The sequence below is a fragment of the Cetorhinus maximus genome, chromosome 32 (assembly GCF_964194155.1).
Source record: "Cetorhinus maximus chromosome 32, sCetMax3.hap1.1, whole genome shotgun sequence".
Taxonomy (NCBI): Eukaryota; Metazoa; Chordata; class Chondrichthyes; order Lamniformes; family Cetorhinidae; genus Cetorhinus; species Cetorhinus maximus.
Window position 1 is genome coordinate 16,318,171 of NC_135910.1, and position 26,640 is coordinate 16,344,810.

The following is a 26,640-nucleotide window of genomic DNA, read 5'->3' on the forward strand; positions in this document are numbered from 1 at the left end:
ATTGAAACAATAATTTGGATGGAATTGCATTATTTTCCAACGCACTATCTTGAAAATATTTCACAGACAGATCATGATGTCTATCTTGCATGGATAAACAACATAATTCCTCATTAATGGTAATCTTGGGCATGACCCTAGAAGGAGGTCAGTTAATTTAGTGTGTGTGGGGATCAAAAAGGATGTCAAAAATTATTTTGCACCTTTTCTAAAAAACAAGCACATTGGAAAAACAGCTGGCTGCACTGAAGATAACATTTCGATGGGTATTAGAGCATGTAAACAAAAGAAAAGATCTTGCATTTATACAGCACTTTTCATGACCTCAGGACATCCCAAAGCAGTTTACAGCCAATAAAATATGCCTTTTTAAAGGGTAGTTATGTTGCAATGTAATCAAGGAATACTACACTGCCACATGATATTAGCATACAGACTTTAAACAGATTAATATATAGGATCAGGAGGAGGCCATTATACCCCTCAAGTCTGTCCCATCATTCAAAGAGATCATGGCTGATCTGTGACCTTATTCCATACACTCATCATCAGAACAGTTCTGATGGAAGATCAACAACCTGAAACGTCAACTCTGTTTCTCCCTCCAAACATATTGTGTATTTCCAGCATTTTCTATTTTTATTTAAGATTTGTCGCATCTGCAGTATTTAGCTCTCAAAGTAAGTCTTGAAAACTTGCAGCCAAGTTTGGATTTTGTGTTCTCTTTTTTTCCCTCCCTTCTATCTTGCCCTCCTTCCCCCCCACCCCACAAGGATGTGCAGATACAGTGGACAGTTATCCTGCTGCAGGTCAGTCTAAGGGCTGGTTCTTTTTAGTTATAGGATTCGTTATTCATCTTTGGAGTTGGCAGCATGAAAAGGTTTTGTTTTGTGATTTTTTTTTTGAAACTGATTGGGGAGCAGGATGTTGGTGCTGGAGATGGGAATCATTTTCCAGCACTCCCAGGCTAGGTACGCAGTGACTGTGGAGAATAAATCTCTCTACTCCGTCCCAGTAATTTGCCCCAGCACAAAATCTAGGCACTTCGACTGCATCATTTTCCATTCCTTCCCAAAGCTATCTTGTACCTACTCAGCAATACTACTCCAAATTCTGGACACAGCCTAATGGGAATCAGATTGAGACACCCTCACCATACCGCACATTGACATTTTAAAAGACATGCACATTGCCACACTCTCCCCGCTGTAAGCACATCCAGTAAAGTCCCACACACTGGGCAGCATTAACAGCAACAAATCCCAATTGTTAAAAAAGAGCACAATGATTCACTGCATGATGCACACAAAGCAAACAGAATGCGTCCATATCAATCGGTTTATACAGGGCGTTGCCAAAACTTCAGCGAAACTGCACAACCTTTGACAACACTCCTCAACGTTAGGTTACCTGGAACTCCCTTTAATAAGCTGCTTACAGTCTCGAGGCCTTTCTGTATAGAAGAGAGGGAAGGTTATGGAATATTAGCACATTGTCAATCCACCACAAGGTCGCTATTGAGGAGTTTCATTTTGTGAAATGACGGCTTTGGTTTGTCAGCCTTGGCTCTCTCATACACAAGCTTAAAACGTATACCAAGTGTTTAAAAAATACACTGCCCAAACATGTTTTTGTAGTCATTCTGAAACCACAAAGCAGGCGTGGTCAGAATGATATGTACAGAGCTTTACATTAAAGCTGGATCATCCCACAACTTTGTTATAATGACTTGCTCAAATTGGAGGCCAACCGGAAAATTACTGAAATATTCTCCTTAAAAGCAGCAAAACATTTAAGTTTATCTTTGTGCTTCACTAGTAGGTTTATTCAGGAAGAGTTTCTAAGAAGTTAGTTAATCTTTGTTGAGGGAGCATTAGTGTCACTTGACCTCAGCCAAGCATCATCTGTTGGAAGCGGGTGTGCTTGTACTCTGGTGAGAAGACAACCTGACTTGGCTGTGGTCCCCCCACCCCTTTACCTCAGAGTCAGAAGTTCTCCCCATTTGCATCTTGCGGCCCCCACCGCCACCCACACCCCCCAACCCCTTTAAAGATTTACAGATGGGCAGTCATCCTGTTGCAGGTCAGACTAAGTTCTTTTCCAGTTATAGGTTTTGCTATTCATCTTCGGAGCTGGTAACAAGGTTTTATTTGTTTTTTTTTATATAAAACTGATTGGAAATGAGGATGTTGGTTCTGGGGATGGGTTGTTATTCACAATAAGAGCTTGTGGTGGAATAATTAATCCAGGCTGGTCTTTTGGTTCAAGCTGATTTATTTTCAAGACAACTCCTCAGTGATACTGACTTACAAATAGTTTCCACACAGTGTTCCAGCTATATCTTTTTATTCTATTTAGATGGAATAATCAATGCCCATCACCTGTTTAACTATAGCAATTGTCTTTAACAAGGTGATTGCCATGCAATGTGATTATTCATACACTGATCTGGGAATCATTTTCCAGCATTCCCAGGCTTAGTACATCACAACTGTGGAGAATAAATTTCTCTACTGTCCCAGTAATTTGCCCCAACACCAAACCTAGGCACTCCAAACATACTAACTAGGAGCAGGAGTAGGCCACTTGGCCCTTCAAGCCTGCTCCGCCATTCAATAAGATCATGGCTGATCTGACTGAGTTCCCACCTACCCCAGGTAACCCTTCATCCCCTTGTTTATCAAGAATTTATCTACCTCTGCCTTGAAAACATCCAAAGACTCTGCTTCCACTGCCTTTTGAGGAAGAGAATTCCAAAGACTCATTACGCTTCGAGAGAAAAAAATTTCTTCTCATCTGTCTTAAATGAGCAACCCCTTATTTTTAAACAGTGACCCCCTTGTTCCAGATTCACCCATAAGAAGAAACATCCTTTCCACATCCACTCTGTCAAGGCCCCTTAGGATCTTAAAGGTTTCAATTAAGTTGCCTCTTATTCTTCTCAACAACAGTGGATACAAGCCTAACCTGTCCAACCTTCCCTCACAAGATAACCTGCCCATTCCTGGTATTAGCTTAGTAAACCTTCTCTGAACTGCTTCTAATGCATTTACATCCTTCCTTAAATAACGAAACCAATACTGGACACCCAATACTGGACACAGTATTCCACATGTGGTCTCACCAGTGTCCTGTGCAACTGACGCATAAACCTGCCTATTTTTGTATTCAATTCCCCCTATAATAAACGATAACATTCTATTATCTTTCCTAATTACTTGCTGTACCTGCATGCTAGCCTGTTGCAATTCATGCACTAGGACACCCAGATCCCTCCAAACCTGAGCTCTGCAATTTCTCACCATTTAGATAATAAGCTTTTTTATTCTTCCTGCCAAAGTGACAATTTCACATTTTCCCATATTATCCTCCATTTGCCAGATCTTTGCCCACTCACTTAACCTATGTCCCTTTGTAGCCTCCTTATGTCTTCTTCACAACTTATTTTCCTACCTATCTTTATATCATCAGCAAATTTAGCAACCATATCTTCGATCCCTTCATCCAAGTCATGTATATAAATTGTACAAGGTTAAGGGCCCAGCACTGATCCCTGCGCCACACCACTTTTTCCATCCTGCCAACCAGAAAATGAGCCATTTGTGCCAACTCTAATTCCTGTTAGCCAGCCAATCTTCTATCCATGCCAATATGTTACCCTCTACACCATTAGCTTTTATTTTCCACAATAACCTTTGATGTGGCACCTTATCAGATGCCTTCTGAAAATCTAAGTATAGTACATCTAGCAGTTCCCCTTTATCCACAGCGCATGTGACTCCTTCAAAGAAGTCCAATAAATTGGTTAAACATTATTTCCCCTTCACAAAACCATGTTGACTCTGCCTGATTGCTTTGAATTTTTCTAGGTGTCCTGCCATAACATCTTTAATAGCAGCTTCCAACTCCAATTGCATCAATTTCCATTCCTTCCCAAAGCTATCTTGTACCCCTTTACCTCAGAGTTCAAGACTCACTCCAGGACTCGAGTACAAAGGCTGATGCTCCAATACAGAAATGAGGGAGTGCTGCACCATCAGGAGTGCCACCTTTCGAATGAGACATCACACCGAGGCCTTCTCTGCCCCCTTGGGTGGATGGAAAAGATTCAATGCACTATCTTGAAGAAAATCGGGAGAATTCTCCCTGGTGTCCTGGGGCCAGTATTTATCCCTTAACCGACATCACTAAAACATGATAAAGATATAAACATAAAAGATGATCTAGTCATTATCACACAACTGTTTGTGGGAGATTGCTGTGCACAATTGGGCTGTTGCAATTCATACATTACAACAGTGACTACACTTTCAAAGTACCACTTTGGCTGTAAAGTGCTTTTGGACATCTTGAAGTTGTGAAAGATGCAATTTCAATGCAAGTCTTGCATTTTTTTTCTTTTACTATGGTCAAATTCCTTGCTGATACACATTGTTGAGAGTAATGGCCACTGGACTGAGATGTAAGCAGGTACCCGTGGCACAGTACTCCAGCAAGGGGTTAACAGCTTCAGGGGAGCGAGGTGTAAAATAGTTGTAGCATCAAGTGCCCATTCACTTTTCTCAAAAATTTCCCCCAAGACCTAGCCTCTCTCCTAATAAGGTCAAACATTACAAAGATAACAGGGGGAAATTTTAACCCAAACTGTCCATCCAGAAACCCATGGGGTGGGGTGTATCTCAGGCTTTACACAACCCAACTTTTACTCTGTTGCAGTCAGGACATAATACAGGCTTTGCGTCTGACCCTGGACAATTCACTAAGATTTCCATCTCCAATATAATAGTACTCCATTATTCCCTGTGTAATGGTATTCTCCCTCTGATATATATCCCTGGTATAATAGCAGTCTCTCTCCGCTATATCACATAACTGACCTGCTGGTACACAAGCAACACAAACAAAAAAAAACTACAGCTCGTCATCAATTTAACAAAATTTTCAGGCATCAAACCGGTTTAAAATTTCTTAAATTAGCAGTGGTTTAGTAGCAGCTACAAATATCAGGGCAAGAAAAAAAACAATGGGTAGTGAAATGGTGCACTTTGCTTTACAGACACCCAGTGTCAGCATGGGTTCAATCCAGGCCGAAAATTTCCTCTATTTCTGCTCGACATGTCTGAGCCCCAAGCATAAGAACATCCACCACGGCACCAGACTGCCAATCTGCCAGAGCTACAATGAAAAGGACAGTATATTAAAATAAAATGGCCCTTGTTGGAGTGACCCACTTTGGGTGGAACAGTCTGCTTAAACAGCAGACATTATTCATTCAATCAGTTCAGTCATGCACCTTTTTTTTTAAAAAAAAAGCAAAACACAAAATGCAAGTCATGTGGAAGGCAAGTTGGTTAATGTGCAACAAATTGCAGACAACTACACTTTGAAGAATGTACTGAACAGACTGTAGGGTTTTACCATGCAGTTAACATGTGGACAATAAATGCGTGCTGTTCACCTTGATTAAGGAGAGAGAAAGATTCCCTTGTAACATTAAAGTGAAATAAAACAAGGTAAATTACATTTAAAGCACACTGGACTAAATAAGCCTCCGAAAAATGTTACGAAGCCATTTTATCTCCAGACAAATCATATGAGCAATTCATGCAACTGGCCTCGGAATTCAGCGATACGAATGGCATTCTCCTCGTGACTAATCAGTCTTTTTTTTTTTAAACGGCATGACTTGGCCAGTAATTTAAATTAAGCAACTTTAAATGATCAAGTGTAGGTTGCACTTAACTCTTACTCTTAAGTGTGTATTATTGAAGAGAAGGGCATCATAAAGTGAAACTAAAACTATATTTTACTGTTTCTAATTCTATTTTCTATGGTACAAACAGAATTCCCCACACTTGGCAGCAAAGTGGTGCAGCAGGTAAATGATCATCCATTTGCCACGTTAATAATTTGGTACATCATTAAGGCAGAGCTAGTCCATCACAATCCAGACTAATATATTAAAGAGATTACATTTTATAACAGCAAAGGTAAGCTCAAGTATACCGTGCACCTGCTAAAAATGGCTCCTGCATGACTGCATAGAAACTCAGTATGTCTTCCCTTTAACCTGTCCTTTTTATTCTTTCATTAATGTTTTGACCATTAAATTGCTTCATCTCTGCTCATGCACAAGTTATTCCCAAAGAGATGTCAGTGTTTTAACAGCTGAAAGCAAGCAAGCAAGCCAAATATCTCCACTGCTGAGTTCCTCCAAAAGAGGCAAGCTGGATCTCGACAGTCATCCATGAGCCGCTCTAATGGGATTCTTTGTGGTCTGTTTCAGATCAATATTTTTCCAATCATATTTTATGGGATTTTAAAACAGATATTTACAGCAGAGAGGTCAATAACCAGGGGGCAAATATTTAAAGTAATTGGGAGAAGGAATAAAGGAAATGGATGATAATTTTTTTCACACAGAGAATGGTGTGTGTGTGTGTGGCCATTCGGAACTCATTGTATTTAAAAAAAGCACTTGGGTGTGCACCTAAAGTGCCATAACCTGGGCAATGGACCAAGAGCTATAAAGTGGGGTTTGGCTGGATAACCCTTTTTCAGCCAGTTCAGGCATGGGCCAAGTGGCCTCTTCCTATTCTGTAAACTATAATGACTGTACAAGAGTACAAGACACCCTTGTTTTGAAAAGACAACCTAAATAAATGACTAAGTTAGGGCTCAAACCTAAATGTGAGTCAGTGTGATGTAGATACCCTGCAAGGCCCCTCCCCCTATTCAACAGGCATTTTACCTCCATTCAAAAGGAAACTTTTGCTGATTGGAGGAGTGATAAATGTCCCGGTTTGATGCTTTTCAGCAAGAGTTGCACTTGGATTCTGAAGCTGTGCTAATCAAAAGGCAAACTGTACTTTTTCCACATTGTGTTTCATTTCCCCTCCACCCCCATTGCTCAGGCAAGACAAAACTAGCCTGACTACAGAGCACAATAAAGGCTTGAAAAGGCAGCTGCGTGCTACAAAAAATACCAAAACTAGAACTAGTTATAATGGAAGGGAAAAAAACCCACAATCATCCACCATTCATTGGCCACATCTCAATACAGGGTCAGTTAAGCTGTGAACACTCCACACCTTGTCCTCTCAGCTTGCTGAAAGGCCCATCAGCTGGGCAACATCTTCAATTAAAAAGCACAAAAAAACCCCACCCTCTTGTATATTCGCGGCAGCCAAACAGTCCATAGCATAGTGAGCTGTATTATGAGGCCAATGACTTACACAGTATTAAGAAATAGGAGGAGTTTGCCATGCACTCTCTCAAGCCTGCTCCACCATTCAATACCATGGCCAATCTTCTAGCCCAACTCCGCTTTTCCACCCTATCCCCATATCCCCCATTCTCCTTAGTGTCCACAAATCTATTGATCTCAGTCTTGAATGTACTCAATGACTGAGCATCCAGTCCTCTGAAGTGGGAAATCCAAAGATTCACAACCCCGAGTGGAGAAATTTCTTCAGTCCTAAGTGGCAGCTTCCTTATCTGGAGACTTTGATGTTCTAGACTCCAGCCTGGCAAGACAACCTTTCAGCGACTGCATGTCAAGCCTTCTCAAGATTCTATACAATATACAATGAGATCACCTCTCAAACTTCTATACTCCAGAGGGTATAGGCCTATTCTACTCAACCCATCCTCACACTGCCCTCTCACCCCAAGAATCAGTCTAATTACAAAAACATTAAAATCAAAAAGATGTCTAAACATGTCAGAAGCCCAAGTCAAGTAAAATGGCAACAATCTTATAACCAAGGGTGGGGTTTGTAATAAAAAAGGGGAATATGATCATTGCTGCTTTATTTCAATACCTGGCAATAAGCATCCAATAATCTATTCCAATTTTACCCCTGTTCCTTTTCTTCATAAATAAGTAATTTGAATCACTTATTTCACTTACTTGATTGGTCTCTGAAGTCAGGTGAAGGTAGGTGCACAGCACATAGATCATATGGGATAGGACTAAAGAACCGAATTTTAAGGGTGGGCCGAGTCTTCAAAACCGCCACACACTACCACCTAGACTGGAGGGGAGACTTAAGGAGACGCAGGATTGACTCAATCAGCTTGTGGCTGATTTGAGAGAGCCTGGTGTAGTATGTAATGCCTGATCCTGAGGACTGGCATTATTATTTCCCAGCCTTCAGTCTTCTTTTGGAAGCTTTGGCTATGCGCCAGCTCTACGGGTTCGTATAAGGTCAAGCACATAATCTAGTGCAAAAATCTGAAGGGTGAGCTTGGGTTATTTGTACAATTAAGTTCAATCCTTGACATAACTTCTGAAACTGCAAAGATTACAAAGTACTCTCTGCCTTTGACAGTGAAGAAAATGCCTCTTATTTCCGTCAAGGCCTAAATGATTAGATCCTTCCTGTTGACTACCCTTCACTGTGGTCAAGTTTAGAGCAGGGTCATAATGACTTGGTGATGACACTCTTTTAAGTGTCCAAGAATTCACAGGAAAGACATCAGATGGATTATGCAGCTATGACTCAAGTTCTTCCAAGAAGAAAAAAGTGTATATTTATTTTAAATGAAAGCCTTGTGGGTTAAGGAGCTGCAGGATTGAATCACTGACTGAGGAGTCAGCGCACTTACAAGATTATTATTGCTGCCTGAGTCATGTAATGGCCACACACTACCCACGAAAAGCAAGGCAGGTACGTGGAGGTCAGATACACAAGCCTAGGCAAAATTAAGCAACAATTATGAGGAAAGTACCATCTAAGACAAGATCTACTGGCCAAGTATAGGGACTGATGAAAAAGAGGCAGGGAACACAGCTGAGAAGCAGCAGTGAAAACTGAGAGAAACGTCTGTGAATAATGTAAAAGTCTATATCAGGTCAACAGCAAGAGGCTCCAAATAAATACTAGCTGTTATTGTTGTAAACCAGCAGCACAGAGATATATGTTTGTCAGCACTCAGTGATGCAGACCAGAAAGCACAATTCCTGGCCTGTGCCAAGTTAACCAATTACAGTCTGGACAATAGTTCGGCAGCTACAGGAGGCTGCAGCATCCTTTAGTGTGGCGGGGTGTTTGGGTGGGGGGGTGTAAACAAACTAACCAGACGTGTAAAAATTTACAGTATTCGAAAAAGCTACTTTCTTCTTGTAATTGGTAAAAAATATTTGTATCTTTTTGCAAGTGCTTTTCAATTAAAGAACAGTTTGAGCATTTTCCTCTTACAGCTGATGAAAAGATTCCAGACTGCAGCTGAGTTTACACTAAAATGCAAGTCATGCCTGTCTTTCCCCAAGTGACTTAAAACAAAGCATGGTGAAAATACAAAGGTAGGACCTTTAGCTTCAAGCCAGAGTCTATTCACGTTCAATTCTAATGTTCCAGGTCACCATTGCAAATTCAGCCTGTGGAAGTTTTGTTACAAATGTTTGGCATTGACTAAAACATGTCTCAGCAGGAAACAATCTTACTGCTGGATCTTAAAATGAGAGAGTTGGAACAGGAGAGGGATGGGGGTGAATGGCCTTTTCCCAAATTATGAAGTTTGTTCATAATGGACCTTCACACAAAACTAAACAACTGATTGTTGTCACAAATCTATTAGGCAATGTGTAGAAAGTAGTTTTTTCCGTGCTTTTATTTTTTGCCTACGTATTCCCCCCATTTTCTCTCCAAAAGGTGTTGCCTTATGTCGGGCTCATTCTGTTACTTTGACTAACCATTATTCACAGGTGAGCAGTGAATAATGAGCATCAAAGATACAGCGGTGGAAACTAGCTTGGGGGAAAGTTATTAACTAAGGATTATGACAGAGCCAAATTAACATCCCTAACTTAAGCTAAAATGTCTGGGCTAATTACAGTAACTATTAGCTTAGCTTAATAGTCAAGATTAGTAATAGGCCTTGCCAATATCCGGGAAAAAAAAAGTCAGCAGTTTACTGTTTCAGCAAAAATTATTCCAAAACATTAATGAGAAGAATGATAACGGGCATCCACACTAATTCTGTACAAATTTCAATTTTTACACAAGATTTATCAAGAATATTTGCTCTAATAATATGGAGCAAAGGCATGGGAAACTATCTGAAAAGATCCAGTTTTTTGTGCTGAATAAACGTGGCTAGGGCATTGTTTCAATAGGTCCCATCAGTAACTAACCCTGAGTTTATAGATGCTTTAATATTAAAGCGATTATACCTGCGAGGGCTCCCATCTTCATGAGGTGGGATAATGACCACCTTCACAGTCACTGATGTCCTCAGAAGATCAATCATCTGGTCATGGGTCAGAGTTACTATAGCCACCTTGCAAATTTCCACCAGTCTGCTTCCCTGCCTCAGTCCAGCTTGCCAAGCGAATCCATATTCTTCCACCTCCGCCACTGTGCCATCGTATTTGACGTGAAATCCAAGTTGCCCGAGTCCGTTCCTCCTCAGAGTCATGTCAACAGTTTCACATCCTTCTGTCACAATCTGGGGGGGGCCAAAGGTGAATAAATAAGAACCTCAATTAAGACTAAGCACACTTGGCACTTAATTAAGGCAAATGAATAGCTGAGCCAAGGAGACCAGGAAAGCTCCAAGTTTGATCTCAGATCTAAGCTGCTAGCCAAACTCAGGTGAGGCCTGACATATTTGACTTCAAGATAAACTTCATAACATCTTAGCTTCCCCTTCGCCCCTGCCTCAGCTCATCTGCTGCTGAAAGGTCATCCATGCTTTACCTCTAGACTTCACTACTCTAATGTACAGCTGGATGGCCTCCTATGTTCTAGTCTCTAGGCTTCGGGTCATCCAAACCTCTGCTGGCCATGGACCAAATTGCACCAAGTCCCGTTTACCCATCACCCGTGTTCACAGACCAACTTTGGCTCCCAGTTAATCAACATCTTGATTTTAAAATTCTCATGACTGCTTTCAAATCCCTCCTTATTCCTATCTCTGCAATTGCCTCCAGTCCCACAACCCTCCAAATTATCTGCACTCCTAATTCTGGCCTCTTCGGCATCCCCAATTTTAATCCCTCACCATCAGGTGGCTGGACCCAAGCTCTGGAATTCCCTCCCTAAACTGTTCTGCCTCTCGATACCTCCTGAAAGCTTAACTCTTGCGTCAAGCTTTTGGTTATCCGCTCCAATATCTCCTTATGCGCCTCAAGTGTCAAAAATTGTTTTCTAACCTTCCTGTGGAGTGCTTTCGAACATTTTATCATGTTAAAGGCACTATATAAATAAAGTTGTTGCTGACTTACCTTCAACCTCTGAACAATTTCCTTAATGTCATCCATATTCTCCTCCAACACTTTTATAAATATGTAGTCACCTCTCCCATGGAAAATTTTGATTGTTGATGTATCAGGAGTCCAGCCTATTACATCCTCACTAAAGCAGTTGAACACCACCTCCTTGGTGCCTTGCTCAATAACAATGACAAATTCATTGGAGATCCCAAGAATGCACTCCACCTCAATTCCCTGGCTGTAATCCTGTGCATAAACCCGCCACGTAATGGCCCCGGCACTGTAGAGCTCAGCCCCCACCCGGGGCTTTGTCTTCTCCTTCTTTTTGGTGCTCAGTAATATGAGGTTAAATTTTCCAGCAGATTCCACAGGAGTGTTGGTGACGCTATTTTCCGCCAGATCCTTCAAGTATTCCTGCCGAGTCCGAGTCGCCATTGCGTGAAACTTCTCTGATTTGTGCGCCGCATTCTCTCCATTGATAACCTTGGCCAGCAGAAAGTCTCGGAAAACATCAGATTTGCTGAAAGTGAAGCCGTCTGGTATGGGTGGCCCAAAGAGCGGGACATCCTTGGACCTGGTTACTGCCACACTGTTGGAATAAAGCAACCTAAATTTTAGAACAATAAATATTTCTCCTTTATTTTCATTCCTCACAGGAGATGCTGACTCCTGGTGGGGTATGTTACCCAATCCTCAAGTACACTCACTTGAACGTCCTTTCTTTCCACACCTCATGCATGTGCCTAGGCTTTCAATGCTAGCAAGGTCTTCTGACTGTTGGCGTCACCCACCATATTTGAGCCCCATCATTTATTCACAAGGCCATTGAGGAGGAAATAACATTTTCTTTTTAAATAGTGAAAAGATTTTGCATATCATGCAACTACTTAGGCCCCAGCTGGAGTGTTGTGAATAATGCTGGGTGCCACTCTTCAGGAAAGATGCAAGGGCCTTAAAAAGGGTCCAGACGACGTAACCAGGGATGAAGGGCTTCAGCTGAAAGCAGAGGTTGGTAAAATTAGGACTGGACTGTTCTCCATGGAACAGAAGGATAAAAGGTGGCCTAATACAGGTTTTCAAGCTGATGAAAGGCTTTGACAAGAGTAGACAGAGAAAAAAAAATCCCTCTGGTAACTGGATCAATAACTAGAGGTCACAGATTCAAAATTATTGGCAAAAGATCTAGAGGGGAGACGAGGAGAAACAGAGACTGCCCCCCACCCCGCTCTCTCACTTGTACGACAATAATCCTGACATTATTTTGAAGGAGGGAAGGGGAGTTCTCTCCCTGGCTAATATGTATCACTTAAACAATGACATTACTTAGATTATCTGGTCTTTATCAGGTTACGGATTGTGGGATCTTGTGTGCAAGTTGGTTGCTATAATTCCTACTTTACAACAGTGACTACACTTCAAAAAGTACTTCAGTGGCTCCACGGGATATCTTGAGGTCGTGAAAGGTATCAAACAAATGCAAGTCTTTCTTTCCACCTGTATAAGCGCTCACCTGTAACACACGTTCTCAGTGCATGGATTGTGGACTCTGACAATGACAAACACATGCTGGAAATGAGAGCGTACACTCTTTGGTGTGAACGGCAGCGCGCCCGGTTCCTGAAAAATGATGGTAACAATATCGTTGCCAATGTGCCGTTTCCTGAGGAGCTGTGAACAGAAACATATGTATATCAACTCACTAAACTTCTGGCTGAAAATTGCTCATTTAGCAGAGATTTTCTGCACAGCTTATCATTTGAATCCGTGTCAGAGTCAAACCAGCAAAACGCAAATGAGTACAGCATCTCTGTCAACAATTTATAAAGTCTCAAGTATTTGCAACTTAGTTCTATCTATCTTACAAGAGCACACAAGCAATTATCACACGTTTCAGCATCTCAAATCTTCTGCAGTAATGGGATTTATTATTTCCTCACCAACTTTCACCCCTCCTGCCTTGAAGGTATCAAGTCAGTGTTCATTTTACATTCACCCAAGTGACCATTGTTCATTTGTGAGCCTCGAGTGGCCTGTGCAGGACATCACAGCAAAGCCTGACTGAGTCCTCATAAGATGTTAAGCATTAGCAATCAGAGAATTGACTCTCCAGTCAACTTTACTCCTCAATCCAGGAGCAGATGGCTATGTTAATTTATTGACTGATGCCCCGACCTTGATTTCCTAAATGAGAATAGGTCTTCCTGGCCTTTGGACTTGCTCACTAAACTCAGCAGTCAGGGAGGTGTCTACTCTATTGCGATACATGGCTTCTTAAACTTTCCCTTCATAAACAAAAGGGATTCACAGGCACAAGTGTTAACAGTGCCTTCAATAATTTCATCACACAATTATAGAAATGTAGAGCACAGGAGTTGGCCATTCCATCCACTGGGTCCAAGCCAGCTCTTTCAAAGAGGAATCCAGTTAGTCTCACTCCCAGGCTCTTGCACTGTAACACCGCAATTTTTTTTAAAAATGTATTTATCCAACTCCCTTTTGAAAGTCACTATTGGATTTGTATGTATCCACACTATCAGGCTGTGCATTCCAAATCCTAACCACTCGTATAAAAATAACTCTCTTCATGTCTCCTCTGGTTATTAAGCTTTCAGCCACTGGAAATAATTTTTCTTCATTTGCTTTATCCAAACCCTTCATAGTTGAAATATATTCTGTCCTGGTACATAGCTTACAGTAAACACCTAATGCATTCTTTAAACAGTTGAATGCAATTTGGACAATAATTAACCTATACAAAACCCACCCACAGTTTCAAAATTCGGCCAATTACCATTTACCCAGCTTTAATCTAAAACCATGAATATTTTATCATTTAATCAACTAATTCTACCCTATATACATAAATAGGCTTCTAATTTCATTATTGAAAAGATTGCTTTACCTATCGTTAGGAATGGATCAATTCCAATTACAGATAAGGGACAGATGGGTCAATTGGTATAAAGCGTGGCGTTATAAAACTCTGAGCAAGATTGAGAGAACAAATGGCAACTAAACTGATCTGCTTGAACAGTTTGAAGAGCTTGTGGTAAACGAATAACACCACCATCTTTCTCCTGACTGCCAGTACGAAAGAAGGTCAGAGAACAGCCCAACAAAAATTCAAGTCCATTTCGGATCATGAAATCTACCCACCACCCATTTAATCTCTCAAGGCAAGCTAAGAGTGATACTCATTTACATTAAGGAAAAATTTAATGAACAATCTCAGGAATAACTCCACATCAATAACTCCATGGCACAGTTTAACTGGAAGTCAGCTGGAGACACGTCATGGCTCCTTTGGCCTCTTTCGTTACCTATTGCTAACTGGGCAGATACAGGAAAACACTATTTTCAAAGATTTTAGACATCATCGCTTATCAACAGCAAAATCATTCAGTACCCACACACTCTGGTACAAACTATCATCTCCTGAATCTATGGCCAGCATTGGTATTCTGGTTGGTTGGAAGCCAGGTAGCTTCTTTGTATTTCAGATCTCGAGCCAGATCCTTATTTCTGTGCACTCACTGGAACAAATCTGCAATTGCAGCAGACTTGATCAACACAGTACACTGGTTACTGAAGCAGTAAAATCACTAAGAATTCTGCAGGGGTAAATAAGAGCCAGATTAATTAAGATTATAAACTGAACAAGCAAAGAATGTGACCAAAAATAATTTAAAATGGTTAAGTTTTAACCCAAGCCATATATCTCCACCGTACTTTTTGTACACATGGCAGAGAGAGATGAAAGTGGAGGGAATTGGAACACTTCCCACTGGTAACGGCATCAGGCAGTTTGAAATCAGAAAAGGTACATTTCAATATGGGAGAGTCGGGGGAACAGGGAGGGGGTAAATTTTGCCTTCACTTGGCCTCCTACCAAACTTGCCCCAAAATCTACGCTTTCGCTTTTCCTAAGCCGCATAGCCCTGTGATGCACTCCATGACTGACTCAGCACGTGAGAAACAGGCACTTGGGTGAGCTTTGAGGGCAACTTCTACCAATACACTCTTACCCCAGCATTAGTCAGCACCTTCTAGAGATGAAGGAAGAAAATTAGAGGTGAGGGGAGAAACATTGGCAAATTAACCCCAACATATTCCAAACTTAATAATCCTTAACCGACTAGAGACAGGGGACCATCATTCCAGCCATTTGGTTACATTTAAACTTGGATGAAAACGGAATGTTCGGACACATTTTCACCCAATGACTTACAGGAAAGACTAGTAAACGGATACTGCAAAGGTCAGCTAATGGTACAGTTTAGAAATCCCTGCAGACATTACCTACCTGCTGCCGATTGTTGGGGGTATATGGAAGCATGGTAGACACATGGAACATGATCTCATAGTCCTGGTAAGTCGTGTACAAAGAATGCATACCAGTCGAGCCAGCTAGGAATAGAAAATGTTTCAACGTCACATTTCACATGAGGTCTGTTGCAAACAATTACATCATCAGAACTAAAAACAAGCAATTACAGACATCTGTAAAAATTAAAAGGTGGATTGCCTTTTCCAATGGAACCTTTCATCAGAACTCTGGTGGACGCGGGTTCCTTTATACCAAGACTCATTTGTTTCTGCAATGTTTATCCTTGCTTGGCCAAGATAATAGTTTCACCCTTTTCCAGCTTTTCAATGAAAAATCTATTCATACCCTAATAAAATCCATTAAATTATCTGCGACAAAGACAATCACACGAGTCTTAAATTTCCCCATGTTGTCCTCCACTCCCTTCACTCTGTTTAGTACTATAAAAGAAGCTTACTCAACTCAGTTTCCAGTTCTGCCCAAGGGTCTATGCCTCAATCTCTTTCATAAAAAAAGGTCAACAGACCTGGGCATTCTGATTACTGGGTGGTTTTATTTCAGTTTCTATCATTTGCAGTACTTTTTATATCTACAAAATTATGAACAAGTATCTGATCGAGTGCTTGTAACAATTAAAAGCAAAATGCTTACTTTTTGTGTCCAGTTGAGCTGCATATTTCGTAAAGCCCTTAAGGGGCACTTTTTCCCCAAGCTGATCCAGGAATTCCTCAAAAGCAGGGCCTGCATCTTCATTGTTGTACATCTCCTCCTCAGTACCCTGGTCAGCCGTACAGTACAGAATGCCAACTTTGTGTTTTTTGCTTAGCTGCAGAGACATCAAAGCACAACAATCACCATCAATGAATGACAGCTTCAGATTTAAAATGATGTTTGTCATTTCCCCTATTATCCCATTAAGATCCTCTTCATCACCCTCTGCTCTACACAATCCCCATACCCATGTGCAACTGAGGAGATAGCGGGCAACGCATTTCCAGGCTTGTGCATGAGCCAGCAACAAGTAGGAATTTCCCTCCCTGGAATGATGCTGCAAATATGAGAAGTCTAGCAAAAGAGACACTAGCTAGCGACACAGGAAAATGGCAACATCGCTGGTAGGCCGGTGTGCGCCACTATGGCGATCAGTGGCTAGACATCAGACGCCAAGACTGAAAACAACCCACACCATCACCTGATAACTACTTCATGCAGTACGTGTGGCAGAACCTGCTTCGCACAGATTGGTTTCTTCTGCCATCAGCAAAGGTGCACCATATGAAGCTATCCATCCACAAAAGGATTTGATTTGCTTCATGTCCATTATCTTAGAGATGGAAGGACGCTGCAGAGCAGAATAGAAATTAAGCTGGCATCCTAACACGGTACCACTCTATTCTGCTGCAAGGAATACTTCCTTACAAACTGTTCACTTTCAGCATGAGGATGAGACATGTCAAAACGTTAGTCCCTTGATTTCAAACTTAGCAATTTGATTTGTAGGCACAATGAACTCCCTGGTAAGTTGCACATTGTTGGTTGTCTGATGAGTCTTTTGGTAACTGGTGGGGGAGGGAAGGATGGCTGCAAGGTACCAGCTAGAGATGCCCATTCTGTGTAATAACAGTACTACAGTGGGATAGATTCCTATGATCTACACAAAGATATTAATACCCCAAAAGATTTCAACTCACCCCTTGTTCATCCAGTTTCAGCAGCTGTTCTGTCACTTTAATGGTGCTGAATGCCAGCCGCAGGCACTGAATGTTCAGCTCTGGTATTACAGATTCCAGTACCTCTTTCAGCAGGAGCCCTCGCACTGTACCATGTTTTGATGTTGATGGAACTGCATCCTCCAGGATTGCTCCTCTAAGTGTAATGAGCTGCAAGGTACAATTTTCACATTTTCATGCGCTTCAGCTAAGACAAAATGTCACTCTTATGAAGCAGTGTTCAATAACACTTCACTTTTATAGGGCTGCCTCTAATGACAAGTCTAATGCCACAGACAACCCTGCAAGTTAAACAAAAATAGTAATGCTGTCAGAGGCATCACAACTACTCTTATGAGTTGTGACAGTTCCTGTAATTACTGAACCTAAACTTTCCTGTTCAAGCTAACAACAACTTCTATTTATACAGAGCTTTTAACAGAGTAAAAACGTCCAAAAATATGCTTTTGTATGAGTGGCTTATAACAATCTTCCTAGAACACCACATTACTTGAGAACGCTTTACTGATGGACACATTTGCTTTTAAGTAGTCACTTATGCAAGGCTGTTGAACCTACCCACTGTCTATAAGATCCAACAGTCAAAGTTCAGCATTTCCCAGGACAAAGCAACCCACTTGATATGCACCTCACTCACCACCTTAAACACTCACTCCCTCCCTCCGCCACCAGCACAGTATGGCTGCAGTGTGTGTTATCGACAAGATGCTGTATTTGACAAGATTTTTTCAGCAGCACCGCCCAAACTACGTCACCACTCCTTCGTTGCTGGGTCAAAATCCAGAATCTCCACAACATCACAGTGGGGCTCCCTTCGCCACATGAACTGTGCAGGTTCAAGTCAGTGGCTTATAGCTAACACCTCGTGGGCAACTAGCAATGGATAATAAATGCTGGCCTTGCCAGCAACACCCACATCTCATGAATGAATACATTTAAAAAGTATAAATGGTCAGCGAGTGAAGTTGTGTTATCAAGTTGCTTACAATGTTTATATTTTGTTTATGTCTTTCATATAGTATGCATTTCCTCTAAGTGCTACAGGAAGGAGTGTCACGTTGTTGATAACACACCTATTATTAGAAAACATTTCATTCATAAGCAATGCCACAGGAGGTCTCCTGTTTCGTCTTCAGCCAAGAGAGTCATTACATGACTAAACTGGGAATTCTCAATCCAAGTAAAGCCAAGACAACTGTCAGCATTTCCCAAGGTGGACTAGCACCATACCCGAGGGGCCCATTATATCTGTGGCAATATCAGACAGAACTGCCCCTCAAACTTTAGTGTTTCAAAGAAGCAATTTAGGTGATACAAATTTTATGGGTAGCTCTTAAACAGATGTTTGAGTTGCATGTGCCCCAATTTTTCCCACACTACTTTTTTGTTCCCGCTGGTTGAAGATCAGCAGATTCAGAATTAGGGGTCAAACTAGAGATATTTATCTGGGGAGTTCACCCCATGATTGTCAGGTTGTGAAAGTATTAACTAAAATAGGCCTGAAGGAGTAAGGGCTGGCGAAGGAATAAAGTAGCCAGGTTAGCTGCTCCAGATCTAGTGATCCCTGTGGAAAATGCTCATGTGTGGGTGAAGACAAAGAAGGGGCTCAACTCCAATGTCTTCCATCAGTGTTTAGCTCAGCACACTTAGTGTCTAAGCTCATGTTTCAAGAGCTCCTGTTGGTGAGGCGTTTGCATGAGGTGTCAGCAGTCACAGAACTACACCCCAGCAAGTCACAGCACATCCAGAAAACGAGGAAAGGAAGGACAAATAAATAAAATACAAATAGAACAAAGATTAAGGGGTTAAATAAATACTGCGTTACCTCATCAAAACTCACTGACAAAACAAAATCCTCTCAGTCTTGTAATCTGAGATCTTGAGGTCTGTGGTTTAGCAGATACTTGATAGTGTCTCTTCTTCAGAGATTCTTCTTCAGCTCTGAAGAAGTCATACGGACTCGAAACGTTAACTCTATCTTTCTATCCGCAGATGCTGTCAGACCTGCTGAGTTTTTCCAGCATCTGCAGTATTTTGCCTTTATCTTGGTAACGTCTTTATCCATTTCACCATTGAAAGAATTTCAAGTTATGTTCTAATTTAAAGAATTGAGTACCATCATTCTTTTTAAAAATATAAGCTCTGCATTAGATTGCGGTGAAACCAGAAACGAGCAACAATATAGTCTAACTTAGATCACGCTGTGTAATTAGACACCAGTTCCCACCTCGCTTGTCCTGAAGATTATTCGGTAGACATACTGAGGTCCGTGTTCTTTGCTCTCCTCCAGTTTCTCCCTCTTGACACTCACTGCCACTGGGCCCAGCTTTTCATCCACTCCAAAATAGTTCCAGTGCTCTGGGAGTAAAGCATAAAATAAAACATTTAAAAATAAAATAAAGATTCAGAGCTGTGAACTACATGACTGGGTAAGGCCACTTTAGGACCTTGACCCTGTTTAATAGAATCGGATTAAGAAAAAAAAAAACTTCAATTGTGATGAGACTGGGGCAAGGGGCAAAGGGCAAAGGGTGGCGTGGTCCTGAGCGGGCCAGAGATGGGGACAGGAGACACAGAAAAGTGGGGTAAAAGTGACATGAGCAGACAGTGGTAACCCTGGGGTTTATAAATTGTGCAGATGGTGGGAAGAAAGCAGCAGGAGGAGATTTTGATGCTGCTATTTAAGCTTATACTCAGCTTGAATTAGCAGTAACATACCAACAAATTATCAGCTTTTGGAAACCACAGGCTACTTGTATTGATGCAGTTTTAACAAATATCAATTCCAAATTTTAGAAACTCAAATGACTTCAAAAAATCCAAGTTACAAGCAGCCTAACCGGTCTTCAGTAAACCATAGCCCTTGTTGCTCCTCTCTTCTCCTATCTTTGAAACATTTTCAGAGGAACAGCCCTATTTCAAAAGAAAAATTAAACAAGCTGGCCCCTGTACCATCCCACTGCTACCCGCAGTAGTAGCCATTCTTTATGGGTGAGCCTAGATGTTGGCGAATATTCACCATGGAAGACGACAATAGCTAGATCCTCGTCCTATTGTCACGAGGGATATTTACAGATCCTTAAAAAAAGTTACCCTGGGTAATTTTTCCCTTTCCCCTACAGGTGCTAAAGGCAACTGCAGAATTCCAACTGCTTCCTTGGAGATCAGTGAACTCAAGAGATGAAACTAGAGACGTTCTGCTTTTCAGGATTTCTCGATTCACTTTACTTATTGGGACTAGGCCATCTGAGAAGCTGAATCAAAATCTCTCTCCTGGATCACAATCATGTCAGTCACAGCCAAATATGATGCATTCCAAATTTTTCTCAAGGACTTTATTAGAAATTCCATGCAGGATGATTTTTTGCTCACCAGTTTGACTCTACACTTTGCCTTTGCTTAGTTTTGACAATGATAATATCATTTTGGAACGGTACATAAAGCATTCCTGTTCATATATTGGAATGGATATAGTTGGTGCTACGAAATGGGAATTTAGAAAAGCTTAAATCCTGTTCCACCCAGTTTTTAATCTGGACACAGTATTGATGGGCTGATAAGTGGCACTTAATGTGGACCAAAAGTAAAAGTACTGAGGTCAGGGAAGTGGAGAGAATAAACAAATTCAATTATTCTAGGCTACAGGAGCCAGGAGTGTCTGTTAGATAGCTCAATGAAAGTCAATGGGGAGCCATTTTATGTCTTACAATTAAGGCCCGGAAGCACTCAGCACTACCTGTGCGGGTGGGGGTAGGAGGAGAAAGAGTTGGGGCCTGCGCTCTTTCACGCATGTGCACGAAAGAGCGCGGTAATCTCCAAGGCACGGAGCTGCCTCAGGGAGATTAAGTCATAAAAATATGAAAAATAAAAAATTATAATTCAGACGTGTCCCCTCTCATGTGATATTATCGCATGAGGTGGGACATGTTTATGAATTTACATGAAACATTTTATTAAATTAATAAATCCTTTGTGAAACCTCATCCCGCCCTGGAGGAGGTTCCATGAAAAATGCGAAGGCCGCTTGGGTTCTTTGCCTGCCTGCCAACGTTAAGGTTGGACGGGCAGTCCCGACAAGTGCCTCTATTAGTTGACTAATGGCCTTAATAGGCCTTTAACAGTTCGGAAGGCGCGCAGCTGAGCTGAAGATCAGGATGACATGCAGTGACGTCAGGACACATGCCCGACATCACTGCAAATCATTTTTTGCATCGGTGTGTGGGGCCCGACCTCGCCTGCTGAACGAAGATTCAGGCCCTAGAAACATTAATTGGGGCAAAATTAATAGCCTCATGGACAAATGCAGGTTAATTAAGGAAAGCCAGCATGGGTTTCTTAAGGGAAAATCACATTTAATTAACTTGGAGTTTTTTGAAGAGGTAACAGGGAGGGTTGACATGGGCAATGCTGCTGATGTGGTGTACATAGACTTTCAAAAGGCTAAAAGCAAAATACTGCGGATGCTGGAAAAACTCAGCAAGTCCAACAGCATCTGTGGAGAGAAAAACAGAGTTAACGTTTCGGGTCTGTATGACTCTTCTTCAGAGGTATCCCACAGATGCTGTTAGACTTGCTGAGTTTTTCCAGCATTTTCAGTTTTTTTTTTCAGGCTTTCAAAAGGCATTTGATACAGTGCCACACAACAAACGTGTGAACAAAGTTATAGCTCATGGAATAAAAGGGTAGGTAACAGCATGGATATGGAATTTGCTGAGTGACAGGAAACAGAGTGGTGGTTAATGGATGTTTTTCAGGCTGGAAGATTTATAATGGAGTTCCCAGGGAACAGTGTTGGGATCCTTGCTTTTACTGATATATATTAATGACCTAGACCTTGGGGTACAGGGCACAATTTCAAAGTTTACGGATGATACGAAACTTGGAAGCATCGTGAACTGCAAGGAGGATAGTTAAAGGGACATAGACAAGTTGGTGGAGTGGCTGGACAGGTGGCAGATGAAGCTCATGCAGAGAATTGTGAAGCAAATCATTTTCGTAGCAAGGACACATGAGAGACAATATAAAATAAAGGGTACAACTCTAAAGGGGTGCAAGAGCAGAGGGGCCTGAGTGCATATATGTATAAATCACTGAAGGTGGCAGGGCAGGTTGAGAGGCCAGTTAATAAAGCAAACAGTATCCTGGGCTTTATTAATATAGGCATAGAGTACAAGAGCAAGAAGGTTGTGTTGAATTTGTGCAAGTCACTAGTTCTGCCTCAGCTAGAATATTGCGTCCAGTTCTGGGCACCACACCTTAGGAAGGACATGAAGGTATTACAGAGAGTGCAGAATAGATTAACCAGAATGGTTCCAGGATAAGAAACTTTAGTTGTGAAGATAGATTGGAGAAGTTAGGGCTGTTCCCCTTCGAGAAAAAAAGGCTGAGAGGAGATTTGAAAAGTATTCAAAATTATAAAGGGGCTGGACAGAGTGGTGGGGAGAAACTGTTCCCACTCGTGAAAGGGTCAAAAATGAGGGGGCACAGATTTAAAGTAATTAGCAAAAGAAGTGATATGAGGAGAAACATTTTTACGCAGTAAATGGTTAGGGTTTGGAATGCACTGCCTGAGAGTGGTGGGGGCAGTTCAATTGAAGTATTCACAAGAGAATTAGACTTAACTGAAAAGGAAGGATATGCAGGGCTACAGGAAGGCGGCTAGGGAATGTTTCTAGGTGAGTTGCTCATTTGGAGAACCAGTGCAAATGTGATGGGTCAAATGGCCTCCTGCACCTTTTAGCAAGTCTGTGATTCCACAAAGGGAAGAGTGAGTGTAAAACAAAAACAGGAGGGGGAGAGGAGAGGGCAAAAAAACTGTTCCAATTTACTTAAATCCTGCATTAAGAACCACCACAGACAGAAAAGCAAATGTAGACAGATGGTTGGCCCCCCCACATTTGTTTACAAGCCTTTTTTTTTTCTTAATTAAAACAGGGCTTTATCCTGTCTATTGGGCTTCGGAGATCCTCAACATTTTCAGAGACTTAAATGAAAAGCCTCCTGGGTGCAATCTTGTTGGTTAATGCTTCTGCGATCAATATTTCCAATCGAACAAACAATTTCAGTACATATGTGACTGAAGCACAATTAAGTGAACTAGAATTACTGAAGGTTTGGACTTATTCATTTTACTCCAAAATTGGGCATCAAGGGATAAAATGCTTCAGGTAAATTACATCGTGCCTCCCTCCCCTCCCCAAACCACTGCTTTCCTTTGGTGAATTATTCGGTAATCGGAAGGCTAACAGATTTGCTAGGAGTTATTTTTTAAATGATCAAGTATTTAGATAGTGAGAGTGGGGAAAATACTGTTTTTTCTGATTGGGGAGTCTATGATGAGGGATCAAATGTTGGAAATTATCAAGAGTGAGGAGAGGTTAAGAAATGTCTCTCAATAAGGAGTTGTTGGAAAATGGAGCTTGATGTCAGAGGGTTCAATTGGGACAGAGACCACTTCATCTTTTAAGGTTGCGCTGGGGTTATTAATGTAGCAGTCCGCCAGTATGCTACCCAGATCTGCTACTCTGGCCAAATTTTTCACGTCAACACTTAGTTCACAAGTAGTCATACTCTGGAGAATTCTCTGATCTAAATCCACACAAACACACTCTCATACAGAAATCATTAGACAGCTATGAGGAATAAAAACCCTGCCTGACTTTCCTCTCCCTAATCATCAAGGCCCACAGCAGCACCGGTGTCTTGGCTGAGATCAGCAATCCAACAACAGACTTCTGTATTTTTCTACACAGTTTTGACACGAGAAAACTTTTAGTTAAAAAAGTCATTGAGGTGCTAGATGTCATCAACCAGCGGCAAGCACACGAGAGGATAAGCGTGTGGGAGAGAGGGATATGAACAGCATCACCATACAGATGGATTTTCAAACTGAATAAATAAGTTAGTTGAGCATTTTGTGGCACATATCAATGATTTAGACTTAAATGTAGGGTGGCATCATTGAAAAGTCTGCAGATTATACAAATATTGGCTATGTGGTTGATAGTGCAGAAGATAGCTGAAGATTGCTAGAAGGTATCAATGGGCTGGTCAGGTGGGCAGAAAATAGCAAATGGAATTCAGTTCTGAGAACAGCAAGGTGATATGTTGGGGAGGGCAGACAAGGGAATACCCCATATGGTATGAAACTGTGAAGTGCAGATAAACACTGGAATGCATGATTCACGGATCCTGAAGCTAGCAGGACAGGTAAATAAACTGATTAAGACGACTTATGGGATGCCTTTCCTTTATCAGCGAGGTACAGGAAATAAGAGCTGGATGAATGATCTTCCTTAGACTCAGGGGTTGTCCCAAAAGACTGGAGAATTGCAAACATTACACCCTTGTTCAAAAAAAGGGCATAAAGATAAGCCCAACAGCTACAGGCCAGTCAGCTTAACTTTGGTGGTGGGAAAACTTCTAGAAACAATTATTCAGTATAAAATTAATAGTCACATGGACAAACGTGGGTTAATTAAGGAAAGCCAGCAAAGATTTCTTAAGAGAAAATAGTGTTTAACCAACTTGCTGGAATTTTCTTTGAAGAGGTAACAGAGGTTGATGAGGGTAATGCTGTGGCTTGATGTGGTTTACACAGACTTCAAAGGCGTTTGATACAATGCCGCACAACAGAGCAAAGTTATAGCTCATGGAATAAAACGGACAGTAGCAACATGGATACAAAATTGGCTGAGTGACAGGAAACAGAGTGGTGGTTAATGGATGTTTTTCAGGCTGGAGGAAGGTTTGTAGTGGAGTTCCCCAGGGGTCAATGTTGGGACCCTTGCTTTTCCTAATATTTTTGATGATCTAGACCTTGATGTACCGGGCATAATTTCAAAGTTTGTGGATGATACAAAACTTGGAAGCCTTGTGAACTGCAAGGAGGATCGTGTAAAACTTCAGACAAACAGACAATTTGGTGGAATGGGTGGCGGATGAAGTTCAATGCAGAGAAGTGCGAAGGGGTTCCTTTTGGCAGGAAGAACGTGGAGAAACAATATAAAATAAAGGGTACAACTCTAAAGGAGGTGCAGGAGCAGAGGGGCCTGGGTGTATATGTGTATGTCATTGAAAGTGGCAGGACAGATTGAGAGAGCAGTTAATAAAGCATACAGTATGCTGCATGATAAAGCCCAGGATAGTGTACGAGAGCAAGGGGATCATGTTGAACTTGTACAAGTTACTAGTTTGGCCTCTGTCAGAGTATTGCGTCCAGTTCTGAGTGCTGCACTTTCAGAAGGATGGGAAGGCATTAGGGAGGGTGCAGAAAAGATTTATGAGAATGGTTCCATGATGAGGAACTTCAGTTATGAAGCTGCACTGGAGAAATTAGAACTGTTTTCTTTGGAGAAGAGAAAATTGAGAGGAGGCCATGAAGGGTCTAGACAGAGTAAATAGGGAGAAACTATACACTCGTGAAAGGATCAAGAACAAGGGGGCACAGATTTAAAGTAACTGGCAAAAGAAGCAAGAGTGATGAGGAAACACTTTCACGCAGTGAGTGGTTAGGGTCTTGAACGCACTGCCTCAGTGTGGTGGAGGCAGGTTCAATTGAAGCATTCAAAAGAGACCGAGACGGTTATCTGAAAAGGAAGAATGTGCAGAGTTATGGGGAGAAGGTGGGGAATGGCATGAGGCAAGCTGCTCATTTGGAGAGCCGGTGCAGACATGATGGGGCAAATGACCTCCTTCTGCGCCGTAACAATTCTGTGATTTGATTCTGTGGTTATGTTAGGGCCGGATAAAACAATAGTTAGGCCACGGCTACAGTGCTGCGCCCAGTCGACTCACCAATTTCCAGGAAGGGTGCTGTCCCCTTCCAGAGGGTACAGATGAAGTTTACGAGGATGTTGCCAGGAATGAAGAATTCTAGCAATGTGGAAAGGCTGGATCGGCTGGGGATGTTATCTTTGGAACAGAGCAGGCCGAGAGGAGATTTAATTGAGGCTTGAGAGACCTAGTTAAAATGAATAGGAGGGTCCTGTTTCCCTGAGCAGAGAGCTAAATAACCACAGAGCATAGATTTAAAGCAATTGTCAGAAAGAGTAGAGAGGAGTCGAGAAAATCTTTCACCCTTTCATGGGCTGGGGGGATGGAATTCACCACCAAAAAGGGTGGTAGAGGCAGAAACACTGATCACACTTAAATGCACTTGGATATGTACTTGAGCTTCAAGGCTACAGAGCAAGAGCTAGAATGTGGGATTAGGTTGGTTAGCTTTTTTTTTGATCAACACAGACAATGGGTCAAATGGCCTCCTGCTGTGTTGTAAATTTCTGTGAATCTATGATAGCAAAGGATAGGATCTAATGGAATTGGCAGAGGAGAGGTGCGATAAAAGTGTGTGGGACTTAATGCGG

The 26,640-nt window shown here is 41.7% G+C and overlaps 1 protein-coding gene across 1 annotated transcript in view; it reads right to left on the bottom strand.

Moving 5' to 3' along the window:
* The window catches only part of sipa1l3 (signal-induced proliferation-associated 1 like 3), a 150,679-nt gene that overhangs the window by 61,590 nt on the left and 62,449 nt on the right, over positions 1–26,640 (bottom strand). The window contains exons 4-10 of the mRNA XM_078533365.1: positions 19,503–19,633; positions 17,237–17,425; positions 16,197–16,371; positions 15,522–15,625; positions 12,729–12,886; positions 11,231–11,807; positions 10,178–10,452 (exon numbers count right to left, since the gene is read on the bottom strand). Of these exons, the coding sequence (XP_078389491.1) occupies positions 10,178–10,452; positions 11,231–11,807; positions 12,729–12,886; positions 15,522–15,625; positions 16,197–16,371; positions 17,237–17,425; positions 19,503–19,633 (1,609 nt within the window). The remainder of the gene's footprint in view (positions 1–10,177; positions 10,453–11,230; positions 11,808–12,728; positions 12,887–15,521; positions 15,626–16,196; positions 16,372–17,236; positions 17,426–19,502; positions 19,634–26,640) is intronic.